General features: G+C 43.7%; 1 protein-coding gene across 1 annotated transcript in view; it reads left to right on the top strand.

Moving 5' to 3' along the window:
- The first annotated feature begins 1,019 nt into the window (after positions 1 to 1,019).
- sema3c (sema domain, immunoglobulin domain (Ig), short basic domain, secreted, (semaphorin) 3C) overlaps positions 1,020 to 13,290 on the top strand; it is a 43,303-nt gene continuing 31,032 nt past the window's right edge. Inside the window, exons 1-2 of the mRNA XM_010892588.4 lie at positions 1,020 to 1,348; positions 6,247 to 6,409. Coding sequence (XP_010890890.1) covers positions 6,280 to 6,409 — 130 coding nt within the window. The 5' untranslated portion in view covers positions 1,020 to 1,348; positions 6,247 to 6,279. The remainder of the gene's footprint in view (positions 1,349 to 6,246; positions 6,410 to 13,290) is intronic.

The following is a 13,290-nucleotide window of genomic DNA, read 5'->3' as shown; positions in this document are numbered from 1 at the left end:
ATTTGACCAAACAGAATGACATTGAGAGATGATAGATAAGAGATGAGACAGAATGAAAAATAAAATACACATTTTGTTGACCAGTGGTTGCCTTTTTAATAATTTTAAAATCTAAAAATGAGCTAAAATAAATGTTATACAATTTTCTGAATGTTGCAGTTGAACAAGTAATGAAGTCATTGGAGGCCATTGGAACTCTGAACCCTATCACTACAGTACAGTAGGTTTTAAGCCTAAACGGAGCCCCTTGTCTTCCTTCTCATATATAGAGCTAGTTCAAATGCTAACTAGCTAATTCCATAACAAAAAGTCAATGGTATCTGCTAGAGGGTCATTGCTCCTCAGTGCTAAAATCCTGAAACCTCCACTCTACCTTGAATGTCTTGGGCAATAAAGTATTTAGATTAGAATTGACAAGCCAGTTTATCAAATGAACGGAAATTGAGGAAATGCATAGTTTAGGCGTTATAGTATGAATACCGTAGTAACTTTAATTGGATATCAAATCCACATCAGAATTCAAATAATATCTAACCACTGATTAATATCTCCGCTTTTGAGCGCCCTGACTAACTCAATATCCAGGGTATTACATTTTATGACTGCTTTAAAATAATCTGCCGTACTGGAAGCGGACTCCAGAAAATTCTTTTGGAAAGTTGTGATTTATTATTTGGGCGGTAGTCACCGTTTAATAATAATATTTAATGTTTTGTTGGCCGTGTAGTTTGAAGTGGTTAAGGGAGACGTTTCTGTGTTGATTTTAATCTACTGTGTTGCTGAAGGACAATGACTTGTGTGTTTAAACAGGCAGCAGGGACCCATCGGTGGCACACCTCTCTGTCTCTCGTGTCCTTCTCACTGGTCGTCTCCATCTGTCGAAGGGAGAAATCCTCCACCGGACCAGTGTTTGTGCTCGGGGGGATTGGGTGATCGGTCCGCTGTCTCGTTAGCTGAGAGAAGGAAAGCATGGGAGGGAGAGAGGAGGGTGGGAGCAGGGGAGAGGAGCGCGGAGAGGGCATAGGAGGATGTAATAGGAAACCAGCCCTCTCTCTCTCTTTCTCTCTCCTCCTCTCTTTTCTCTCCCTCTCTCTCTGTCTCTCCGTCTCTCTCTCACGCACTCTGGTAGTCCAGTCCGTCTTGCAGGCACTTGGATGAAACTGCAGCAGCGCTCTGTTTTCTGCCCTCTTTCTGAGAGAGCCACCAGGGAACCGCCTCAGAGTGGGACTTAAGTGCATGGGCCAGGATAGAAGTAGGAAGAACTTGGTCTGCACCGGAGCAAATCAGGGGAACCGGGGGTTTTTGGATCGGGACAGAAGCCGAGCAGGAGAGGAAGCTTCCGAGTAAGGTGAGTCTAATGCCTGGGCTGTGTTGGGCTGGGACAAGGGTGTGTGGATAGCAGATCGGTGTGACTGAGAAATCACTCCCTGGGCCGTGAAAGTGAGGAGTGGGTAAGAGCTGCAGGGAATCAGGCTAACAGGTGCAGGCTCCCGCTGTTGAGACTGATGGGAATAATACCTCTCCAATGCAATACCTTAAGATGAAGATAAAGTGAAGACCTTGTTTAAATGTAACTATGTTTTAATGTGATTCGTTAATTTGAGGATCTGTTGGCACTTTGACGGTTTATTTTCTCCATTTATAATAATACATTTTTGTTTTGTTTGCTTAATGCCTGGCATGAATTGAGACACGCTGTGATGTGAAAAGTCTTGCTGATCGTTCAGGGTGTTTCTATTCTATGCCCGCCGACGAGTTATGATAGTGAAAAATATTACGGGTTTAACATTATGTCATTTAAATACATAAGAAAGAAGTGCAACTGTTATGTCATGAGATGTGGTATCACACATACATTACATCTGATTAGATGTCAGTGGGCTTGTTAGGCTTCGACCTGACATTCGTTATGTGACTATAAATAGACAAGTTGATCGAACATAAATGGAAAAACCGAAATATGGATGAAAATGATTATTCCACTACACAACAGGTCGGCTTTGCAGTGTTTTCCCTATCACTCAGTTACCCTGTGCTCTCCATGTCTGTCACGCGTGCTTGACAACGTGTCCGTGTAACCGAGCCGTTGACTGGTGAATGACAGGGTGTGGTGTGAACACTTGGAGCCCCTCGATCAGATCCTGTCAGCAGAGGGAAGGCATACAGCGGATTCACACCGACTTCAACTCTTTCATTCCCTTACTATCCGTAGTTGCCTAATGTCTGATTTTGCATTCTACATCCTATAAATAACCCAGGGCATGAATTGGAGAGTACCGTGTCATTTTTATGTGTGATTAGTCTGTGTTTATCTTCATCCAAAATAGTAATTTCATTAGGAGAGGAACCTGGAAAAATAGGGACTTGAGAATAAAACGTACCGTTTATTATGTCGCGATCCAGCTGGGGCTGTTTTTTTCCACATGTTTCCGCACAAACATGTTCAAATGTGTATAAGTGCACAGGCAATTACAAACGAGAAACCAACCAATTGCTCTTATAAAATAATGACATTAAGACCAGACCATCCCAAATCTCACATTCAGCAAATACAATCTGGTTTCCCAAAAAGTTGGGATGCTGCATAAATGCAAATAAAAACAGAATGCAATGATGTGCAAATCATTTACCTCTGGATTTAAATTAATATAGTGCAAATGTTGAAATTGAGATTATTTTTTTGGGGGGGGGGGGGGATACATGCCCATTTTGCATTTGATGCCCGCAACACGTTTCAAAAAAGGGATATTTACCACTGTGATGAGTCACCTCTTTCAATAATACTCTGTAAGCATTTGGGAACTGAGTAGACCAATTGGTGTAGTTTGAAAGTTAAATGTTTTCCCATTCTTGTTTGATAGAGGATTTCAGCTGCTCAACACTTTGGGGTCTCCTGTCCCCTGTTGTATTTGTCATTCCATAACGCGGCAAATGTTTTCAGTAGGGGACAGGTCTGGACTGCGGGCAGGTCACTTTAGCACCTGTCTCTTTTACTACGGAGCCATGCTGTTGTAATACATCCAGAATGTGGTTTGGAAGTGTCTTGCTGAAATAAGCAAGGCCTTCCCTGAAAAATACGTTGTCTGGGTGGCAGCATATGTTGCTCCGAAACCTGTATATACTGTGCAAAGGGGCCTTCAAAGGTGTGCAAATCACACATGCCGTGTGCACCCCCATACCATCATGGATGCTGGCTTTTGAACTGTGTGCTGATAAGAAGCCTGAAGGTCCCCCTCCACTTTAGCCCGGAGGTCACAGCATGGTTTTCGGTCTTGTCCCTTGCATACAGAGATTTCTATGGATTCTCTAAATCTTTTAATGATATTATGTACTGTGGAGGATGAGATCCCCAAATTCTTCACAATATTATGTTGAGGAACGTTGTTCTTCAATTGTTGCACTATTTGTTCGTGCAGTCTTTCACAGAGTGGCGAACCCCTCCCCATTTTTACTTCAGAAAGACTAATCTCTGGGAAGCTCCTTTTATATCCAATCATGTTACTGACCTGTTGCCAAATAACCTAATTAGTTGCGAGATGTTCCACCAGTTTTCTTTTTTATAAGACTTTTTTTAGCAAACAACTTTTCAACTAGTCTTTTGTTGCCCCTGTCCCAGGTTTTTAGAAATGTGTTGCTGGTATCAAATTCAAAATACATATTTGTCAAGAAACAATAACATTTCTCAGTTTCAACATTTGATATGTTGTCTTTCTACTGTCTATTGAATATAGGGTTTCAATTATTAGCACATCACTGCATTCTGTTTTACGTTTTGGAAAGTGTGGATGCAGTTAAAACAAGCTGTTTTCATTCATCGATTTTAGTGTTTCAAAAAAGTGAGATCTCTGAAGCTAGGAGATGAAAAATGTTTTGGCAAACAGCCAAGATCCAAACAACAAAGCCAATTATCATTGTACCCTTCAGTAATGTATTTGGGTGTTGATTTAAGTTCACCTCTTTGTAAAGTATCCTGCAGACACCCTCAAGGCTTCAATAGCAGCAGTATTTATGAATGCTTATGATTATGTCAAATTACTGGCAATATTAATGTTCACCAAATGTATTTCTATTGTATATAAAATGTTTCATTATTAAGCTGTTACCTATAAAAAATTGTAGAACATGGTTGAGGCCTGCCCAACATGCTTTTGGAAGTCTCATATCTAATGTTTCTACAAGTTAGGGGATGTCTGTATACATTTAAAGAGAATAATCTGAGGACACATTTGTTGTGAAAATGGGGAGAAGATGTTCTGTGTAATTTTTATGTTGAAAGACTGGTGCCAATTGTTGGTAATATTATCCAGAGCAGCAAAGAAACATCTAGAATAGCTGCAAATGGCTGAAAACAGAGAAACACGCCATGCCCTCACCTTCATATAGTAATACCAACATCATGCATACAGTTATAATGTTTTCCGTTCCTGAGCGTTGGGAAGAGATTGCTTACTTTCCTTGTACTCTCCTTTTTCCCCCAAACATTGTGTTGAATTCCTAACCACTTTGCATATATACTTACATTATACACACATACGGTCCCCACTAGACACACCACAATTCCAAACCAAAACCAGATTGAATGTGTCAGTTATGTATAGTGCTATGTGGAATGCTCTGACACAAGGTTACACTGGCAGAAAGCCAGTTTAGATTTTAAAACCAACTACACAATCTTTTGGTCCTCTCCAATTCCTAAAGCTCTGATTTAACAGAACAGTATCCACGAATAGGGTATTATTAGGGTGATTTATATTCTTTTAACTGTCAAACTGAACCATAGGAAGATGATATATCTGAAGCACGAGAAGAAAGCTCCTGTACAGTAAGTGTCTAATCCTGGTTCGTTGATGATGTTCCATGGCGAGCATGTGTCCAATCACATAGTAATTACTTCTGGCATTCAGCACTCCGCCATTGCTGGGCTTTGGTCCCCAGCAATGGCTTTACCATCTGTGAGACTGACATCTTCAGTCTAACACAAAAGCTATGCACGCAAGGAGCTCTTCCCTGCCTGGGAGGGGTTGGCTGGGGTAGGGAGAGCTGGGGAATCGGGTCTGAGGCTGGCCGTGCGGCCGGTTTGGGACACAACGCGGTTCCGCCTCACTCAAACACTGCCAAAGAGATCTTAACCCAGCTGCACTTTTCCATATGCTTTTTTGCTGCCTAAACACACACCTTTTTAGTTTTTTGTGGGGACCCAAAAATCTTCTTTCCCCAAACATAACCCCCCCCCCCCCCCGACGCACACAAAGATGCTCATGTGGAATGGAAACATTTCCCCTACAAGCTTAGCTCTTCCTTATTTTCCTACTCTTGTGGGAATTTGTGTTCCTCACATGTAAAGTGAAACTTTGACATGTACACTGACATAGACATGCATACATAAATTTGCTCCTCAAAGGACCAAGCCCCTCACGCAGTCCGGTGATATATAGTCATTCTGTAGGTCCATCCGATCCCACTGCCTCAACATTCCCATCAGCATCCCAACTGAAAAGTTTTTTAGATATCAGGGCGTCTGCTTTCCTCCTCACCTATCAATCTTTCATAGATCATTTATTAGCCATGAGAATGGAGATCTGCCATTTTATGGGTGCATTTTGTTTTCCCCTTTTCATTTCCTTAACCAAAGGGGTAACATGGTGCACAATAATTTGAGTGGTGAGGCCATGGGCGATACAGCCTGCTGAGGCAGTGGGAAAACCCAACTCTTTCAAACACTGTGAGAGAATCTCTCTACAGAGGACTCCCCTGGTAATACCTGTCTATATCAATAATTGAGATCCTCCTGTTCAGTAATGGAAGCACAGTGAACACAGAGAGAAGATTTTCCCCTAGCTCTTTTGTGTAGATTTATCTCATCCATATTTAAGTAAGTCATGTTAAAAAAAATAATAAATTAACTGGTGTATTTAACCATCATGTAACGTTCTAATCACTATTCTTTAAAACAGATCCTTAAACTCCCTTTAACCATATATTATTATTACTACAGTAATTAAATACCATATGACTGGGATAGAAAATACATGTGGTTAAGAGATGCAGCATTCATAGTTCCCAGTCTACTGTAATCAAGAGGAACTGACTGAAACCAGGGAAAGCAGATGAATGAACTCTGGCCAATCAATTAATGTAATGGACCCATTATCCTAAAGGGAAAGTGGCAGTTCTGAAGCCCTTATGGATGGAATTCAGCATCCTGCTGTATCTGTTATGATGAATCTTTCTCCCTTCCCCCCTCAGGTTATTTGTTGTGGTTCCAGAAGACCTCTTGTCATGGGGTGGCCGGAGAAGGTCACAATGGCCTTGTCCCAGGGTGGACACATCCTTCTGGCTGTCTCTCTCCTCCTGACCTGTGTCTCCAGCTTCCTGCCTCCACTGCCAAGAGTCTTCCTCACTTTTGAAGGTAGGGACATTTCTATTTTGTTCACACCAGTAGTTACGTAAAACCCTTTGGTTTGAAACCAAAAAGGTTTCTAACTGGAATCTACCTGGTTGATGGAAAAAGTTCTCCTTCGGGGACAGCTGAAGTCTTAGGGGCTTTTAGATAGCAGGGTAGATGTAATGCATTGCTTTGGGCATATTTCTCATACTGGTTGGTTGTTTTCTACCACAGATGGGATCAATTTACAGAACAGTGATGCTGTTAGTTTATGATGTGTTAATGTTTAACAAAAGATCAATAACAGATTAGGTATAGCTGTTATTATTTATGGCGGTAAAGCTGTTTTCTGTCTTGTTTTCCTTGCACAAAATGATAGCCAGATAATGCATGTGTTCAGCATTTTGATCTGAGAAACATCACATACAACATTCTTCTCTGCCCTGAAGATTATATTTTTTTTACCCTTTATGTTACAAGGTACAACGCATTCCAATGATCAGGGAACAATTTGGATTAACTGCCTTGCTTAAAGACAGAGCAACATGTTTTACCTTGCAAACTCAGGGATCCAAATCGAGCAACCTTTCAGACACTGTACCCACTAGTATATTTGCCACCCCTCATGGAACATTGACTTAGATGTTTGACATTTAACCCTGATGATGCATTAGATGATGGGAAGGCAGCTCTAAACCTAAACCTCTGTGGCCCTTAATTAAAATCGTCAAGTTCTAGTCTGGCCTGGTGAGACCTTAAGAGCATTCTGCCATCGTCAGTCCTGTTCCAGATCAGGGAGGGCGCAATACCTCATACTGACCACTGCCATACCTCTTACTGAACACTGCCGTACCTCATACTGAACCCCGCCGTACCTCATACTGAACCCCGCCATACCTCATACTGAACCCCGCCGTACCTCATACTGAACCCCGCCGTACCTCATACTGAACCCCGCCGTACCTCATACTGAATACTGCCGTACCTCATACTGAACCCCGCCGTACCTCATACTGAACCCCGCCGTACCTCATACTGAACACTGCCGTACCTCATACTGAACACTGCCGTACCTCATACTGAACCCCGCCGTACCTCATACTGAACCCCGCCGTACCTCATACTGAACACTGCCGTACCTCATATTGAACCCCGCCGTACCTCATACTGAACACTGCCGTACCTTATACTGAACCCCGCCGTACCTCATAGTGAACACTGCCGTACCTCATAGTCAACACCGCTGTACCTCATTCCGAACTCTACACTGTGTCAGGAGAGGCTGCCTTGGCCTAGGCTGGTCCTGGTTAAACTTTTATCAAACACAAACAGACACACACACACATACAGACGCACAGACAGACAGGCAGACAGCACGGCGCAGTGCAGGAATGAGAGGCAGTGTTGCCTGTGGGCATCTTGACTGCCTCTGAGTTTCATTGTGTTCTTTTATTTAATTTCCATGACACAGATGATTGGATGAATTATTAACTCTCGGATGAGGATGCCTGCGGGACTGGGGGCTGGAGGGGTTGTTTCTTGTTTTTTTATGCTTTCAGGAACCACCCACCCCATCTCATAAATTAGACATGTAAGTAGCGTGTGTGGGGAGCCTTGTGCAGGGGTTGAGAGATTGTACAGGAATTGTTGTTTGATCACCTCTTGGTACCTCTGGCTGACTATGCTGCTCAGTGGAGCGGAGAATGACTCCCTGTGGCTCTGAGTTCTGTCTGTAATCTGTGCTCAGACAGCGCACCGAGGTGTGATGACTGGGAATCATTCTCTTTAAATATAAAAATGAAATGCTTGTGTCCATTTTTTTTTTTAAATCTGAGCTGCTGTCGCTTGTTGTTCGTGTCTCCCTTCCTATCTCCTATTACATACTGTCTATACCTCCTACTCTTTCCCTCTCCTCGGCCTCAGTCTTCTTTCATTCTGTGCTTCCCCGTCTCACCCCTGAGTGCTGTAGGCCAGCTGTCAGACAGAGACGGGGCAGTGAATGGCCCCACTCGGCAGAGCTGCTCACGGACAGGATCCAGGCTGTGTAGGCTCTGGGGCTGGGGGGGAAGTGTGGCTGGGTGGAGCATGACGGGTGGCTAGGAAAAAGCCTGCTAACTCCCTGCAGACGGACCAAACCACTCTAATACCTCTGTGTTGGTTTTTTTTTTTCTACCCCACACAATCACGGTAGCCTGGCCCTTCACTGCAGCCTGGCTAAAATGACTGAACTTCAGGTTCAAAGGTCACCTTGCCGCAAATTAGTAAATCCCTGCCGATGATCCTTGCCATTGTGTGAATCGGATGTGGTTTCCCATTCTGGTTGAGCTCTGTTATACTGTACCAATAGAGTAGTTCTATAGAATCTGCAGTAATAGCAGCAAATCAGGGTATAGGGGGGTTCTTGTTTGATCTCTGCCTTTGTGGTGGTCTACTATGATTAACTTTTATGTGAGTACTTTGCTGTGCTTCTTATGAGACAAAGGCAGAGGTTCTTTTGGCATCAACAGGATTTATATTTCAAGGAAAAGCAAGGAATGGAGATTTGATGGAAGCTAAAGAGCAGAGGTAGGATTTCATGTGTCGGTTAGTTTCTGTCTTTTTGATTATGGCCAAGCAGTGTTAAGACCAGGGAGTTTAGCTGGATGTGTGGTTGTTGGTGGAGAAAAAATATTTGGACGTTGGTTTCTTCAATCCGAGCTTGTGCCAAGGAAAAATGCAGATTTTGGAGACTCCTCTTCCTAACTCGGAGACCCAGCCTTCTTCCATAAACATAATTGTGAACGTCCTTACTGTAGCAAGTTGATGTTCTCTCCAGGGCCAAAGCTGTGGAGGTTAGAGGAGGGGTGAAGGGCCCATGATGCTAACAGGTGGTGGGTCAGTCAACCGCACCTGTAATGATGGGTTTCTGGACCAGAGAAAAGCTTTTCCACCGAAGACCCAGTACAGCAAACTCTAGTGAAGGCCTAGAATGTAACTCGCAACTCACATCTGACAGAACCAAAGCAGGATCTAATAAAATGAACTGATCTAATAAATTGGGAAGTGTTGGGGAAGTATTTCTATCATCCTCTTTATCAACCCCTCTGTTTCTCGTCTTCTTCTTTGTCTTTTTCTCCCCTTCTCCCTCTCTTCTCCCTCTCCTCTCTCCCTGGCTCCTGAAACCCTAACCAAGGGCAAGGCAGGTTCACATAGCAGTCAGCTTAGGTCTCTAGTAGAAGTTGCTGCCTCTGACATTCCTGTTCCCTCATACTGCTTACTCTTGCCTTAGATTTGGCAAGGCACATTCATCCCGAACACAACCCGAACACAACATTAAACAATGAGAAATGCAGACCCCAGAACACATAATAAACAGTCAAACACTGCCATACGTGACATTGTCTTTTAACCATTGTGAAATGTGAGAATGGTAGAGTACAAAGCCGGTGGCTGAATTACAAACCACTGACTCTGAGGCATCCTCTATAACCTCCTCTGAGCGGTTGAGGAAATTATTTCCAAATTTCTGGAATATGGCTAGAAAACCAAGTTTGATCATTTGTTTCCTGTGCCTTGTTAGGCCCGTCATGTTCATACCCTTCGTTTGACCCAGTTAAAACATTCGCAGCCATTGTTGGGCTTCCTTCAACGCATGCCAGTGAGCGTCCATCCCAATACAACATGCTTCAGCTCTGACCTAATTGTCAGGAAGCCATATTTACGAGGTGCTGCAGCTGTATGTGTCCATGTCACCCACCCAAGGCAGTTTGTGTTTGGGCTGGTGCATTCTGGGGGATCCTGGAGAGGTTTATAAACTAACACAGTGGGTGTTGAGAGTCCTCGTCTCTGTCACGGTTGACAGGATACATGAGGCTGCAGTCTTGGGTGGTGTCCTTTCTTTAATGTGTCAAAATTGTTCCTTATCTCTCTGGCAAATCATTGTTGGCAGTCAGGCTTTTCACAACGCAATGTCGGTTTGTGAAAAATGAAAATGTGTGTGTGTGTGTGTGTGTGTGTGGACATTGACTTGTCTGTTACGTATCCATTTGAAACCTCCTGACCTGTCTCAGTCAGGGTGTAGATGCCGTTGAGACATGTGAGAGATTGATTGTGATGAAGACTGTCATTAACGAGTGTTCCCATCCTCCGGGAGCCGCTTCTGTTTTCAGCCAGACCCTGAAAGGAAACGGTCTTCTCACACACGTGCTGACGTCGCGCGCCCACACAGCCTTCTGTCTCTCAGCCAACCGCCCCCCCCCCCAGAAAACGGATGCTTTGGTTCCCTTGCTTCCACAGATTAGGTCTTACTTCTATCATGCTTCATTTAAATCTGCTCTCACCCCTTATTATTCATGTAGGTCGAATATCAGGTGCTCCTCCAACTGTGAAGGGTGTTTATTTAATGGCGGGTCTGGGAGTGGATGTATGCGCTTTGGAAATTCTTCACATATGATTAGTCTTTCGTGGTGTAACTTTCTGCTGAAGCACCATGGAATCAAAGCCTGTGTTTTTTTTTTTTTTTACCGACTTTATAAGACACATGGAAACTGCAAGCTGCAAAGGGAATATTTAGAATACTTTAGGTTTCCCAATTTTTTTTTGACCCTGTTTAGATTTAATCGTATTTAATCTCACCATTTACCAAGAGTAATCAAGAGTTGCATTCAGTGAAACTGAAACATAGCCAAGGTAAAACATTTTTGGAATTCCTGTGTCAAGGGATCGGTTAAAAAATAAACAGCACAGCCTTGCCAATGTAACATTCATCTCCTGTAAGGTAATGTCTCAAAACTGAAATCTACTGAAACCTCAGAGCCTGTGGTTTGACATTCAGGGTTTAATCTCTGTTGAAGCCTAAACCTGGATCCTGGCCATAAATTGTACTAACGTGCCCCCAGATCTTTAAAATATGTCATGGTAATTTGTTCTCTATGGGATTGACCTTTGACTGTGTCTTCCATCCCTGACCCCTCTGCCATTACAGGGCCAGGATAGGTCAAACAGACCATGGCCTGCCGGGTCGTCAGCAGGATCATTAGGATGTCAAAGGTCAAAGACTATAGGGAGGGCTGACGCGGGGCAAAATGCAACCAGTATGTCTACATTAATTCTCAGGGACAGTAAAATGTTTTTTCAGAGATCGTCCCATCCCTGGTTTATATACATCCTTCTAAACTAGAAATTTCCAGAAATACTTTTTATTTTGAAGTGAAATCCCAAATCAATCACGTTACCTGCTTCAGGGAGTCCCAGGCCTTACAACCCAGAGAGTGGCTGTCAAGACATACGAATAACCTGACAGATTCGGGGTTGGTTTTCGTCTCTCTAGCGCAGCCATTCTGATTGGGTGAAAACCTGGACGTTGTCCAGTGAAGGTTGATGGGTAAAGGCCAAGTCTAAGACCATGTCTGTTTGCAGGCAGTGTTTGACAAGGCTTCTGTCTGTCAATCAGCCTACCTTTGTGTCCCTTTTCCTCCATCCTCCACCTGTCTCTGGTTTACTGAATTGGTGAAATTCCTCTATCTGACCTTGCTCTCTTGTTGAGAGATAATCAATGACCATCCGAGTGCAAGAGACAGTATCTTATTGCAAGCTGCAATATGTCAAATTGAAATTGTTACTGTCTGGTAATTAAGGTTACTGATTAGTTGAAATGCATTCTACATTTTTACAGATTTAGTCTAAAAAATTTTTTGCAGAGCAGCACGTTTTCAGAATTCTACAGTGTTTGGGGAGTTTGAAAGTAATTCTCATTCTGACTTTTTAAGTGGATTTCCATACACAAGACCCCACCCCTCACCCCCTAAAATGGAACAAAGCTCTAAATGACTCTACAAATTACCTTTTAATATAACATTGAACACATTCCTTGCCTTCTGAGTGTGTAACCAACTTTTAACCCTTGCCATCATGCCATAGCCCTATGATGACTGTTTGAACTGCATGATGTCAGTCAGGAAATGTTGACTTTTAAAATGAACAAACCAACACCCTCAACATATCACCTCTGCCCCATTGGCCCTAGCTGAACCTGCCTTCTGCTTCTCCTCCACCAACATCAACAATAAATCAACCGACTCAAAGAATCCAATGACCCGTTAATGTCTATTAAACCTGCCCTAGACCTTTCAGTCTCCCCCTTTTCTCATGGTGGCTGGAACTGATCTTACCATTGAAACACATTGATTTAGCATTCACGGGTGGTGTGAAGGGGTAACTGGAAGCCTGCTGGTTAGGTGAAGTGTTGTGAGAGGCACTAAGGTTGTTGAAGGCCAGAGGGGGTTGGCAAGATACTGTAACAGGTGAAGGAACCGAGTGCTAATTGAGGCACTGGGAGCACTAAAGCTAGCTAGTGTGATGGACAGGTTGGTTGGCGTCTCCGGTTTCAGGCTCCTGGAGGGAATATTACTCAACGCCTCACAGCACCACCGCAGTGCAGGTCAACCATGTAACCAAGACTGCCGTGACGCTGGTGCTGAGAAACCTCACCCTGCGGGGGTCAGAGGGAGACTGACACTTGCTGATGATGAGAGACTACTCCTGGCCATCCCGTCCTGCAGTAAATTCTGAAGACTTTGCGGCCAGTGCTCGCCAGATCAATGACAGAAAAGTCCCGAAGGAGAAGCAGCCACCTTATATATGAATCGCCTTGAGGAGACTCACATAGAACTCCGCAGCCAAGAGTGACGAGGGGATGATGTTGGATGGAGCCAGCTAAGTGTTGGCCGCTATTCGTGACAAGCAGCCCCTCTATGCCTGTGAAGAGGACATTGTTTCGATGCTTAACTGGTGAGTGTGTGTGTGTTCCTGTTGCCCCACGAGAATATAGGGAATGTCCGTTAGACAGACAACTAGACGACTCTGTCTGAATGCATTGTCCGCTTAAGGCGGTCCCAGGGGGCAAACGAGGAGGGGAGACCACTTGA

The sequence above is a fragment of the Esox lucius genome, chromosome 23, assembly GCF_011004845.1.
Source record: "Esox lucius isolate fEsoLuc1 chromosome 23, fEsoLuc1.pri, whole genome shotgun sequence".
In the NCBI taxonomy this organism is placed as follows: Eukaryota; Metazoa; Chordata; class Actinopteri; order Esociformes; family Esocidae; genus Esox; species Esox lucius.
The sequence above is the reverse complement of the archived record's forward strand: the minus strand, read 5'-3'. Positions and strand labels throughout refer to the sequence as shown.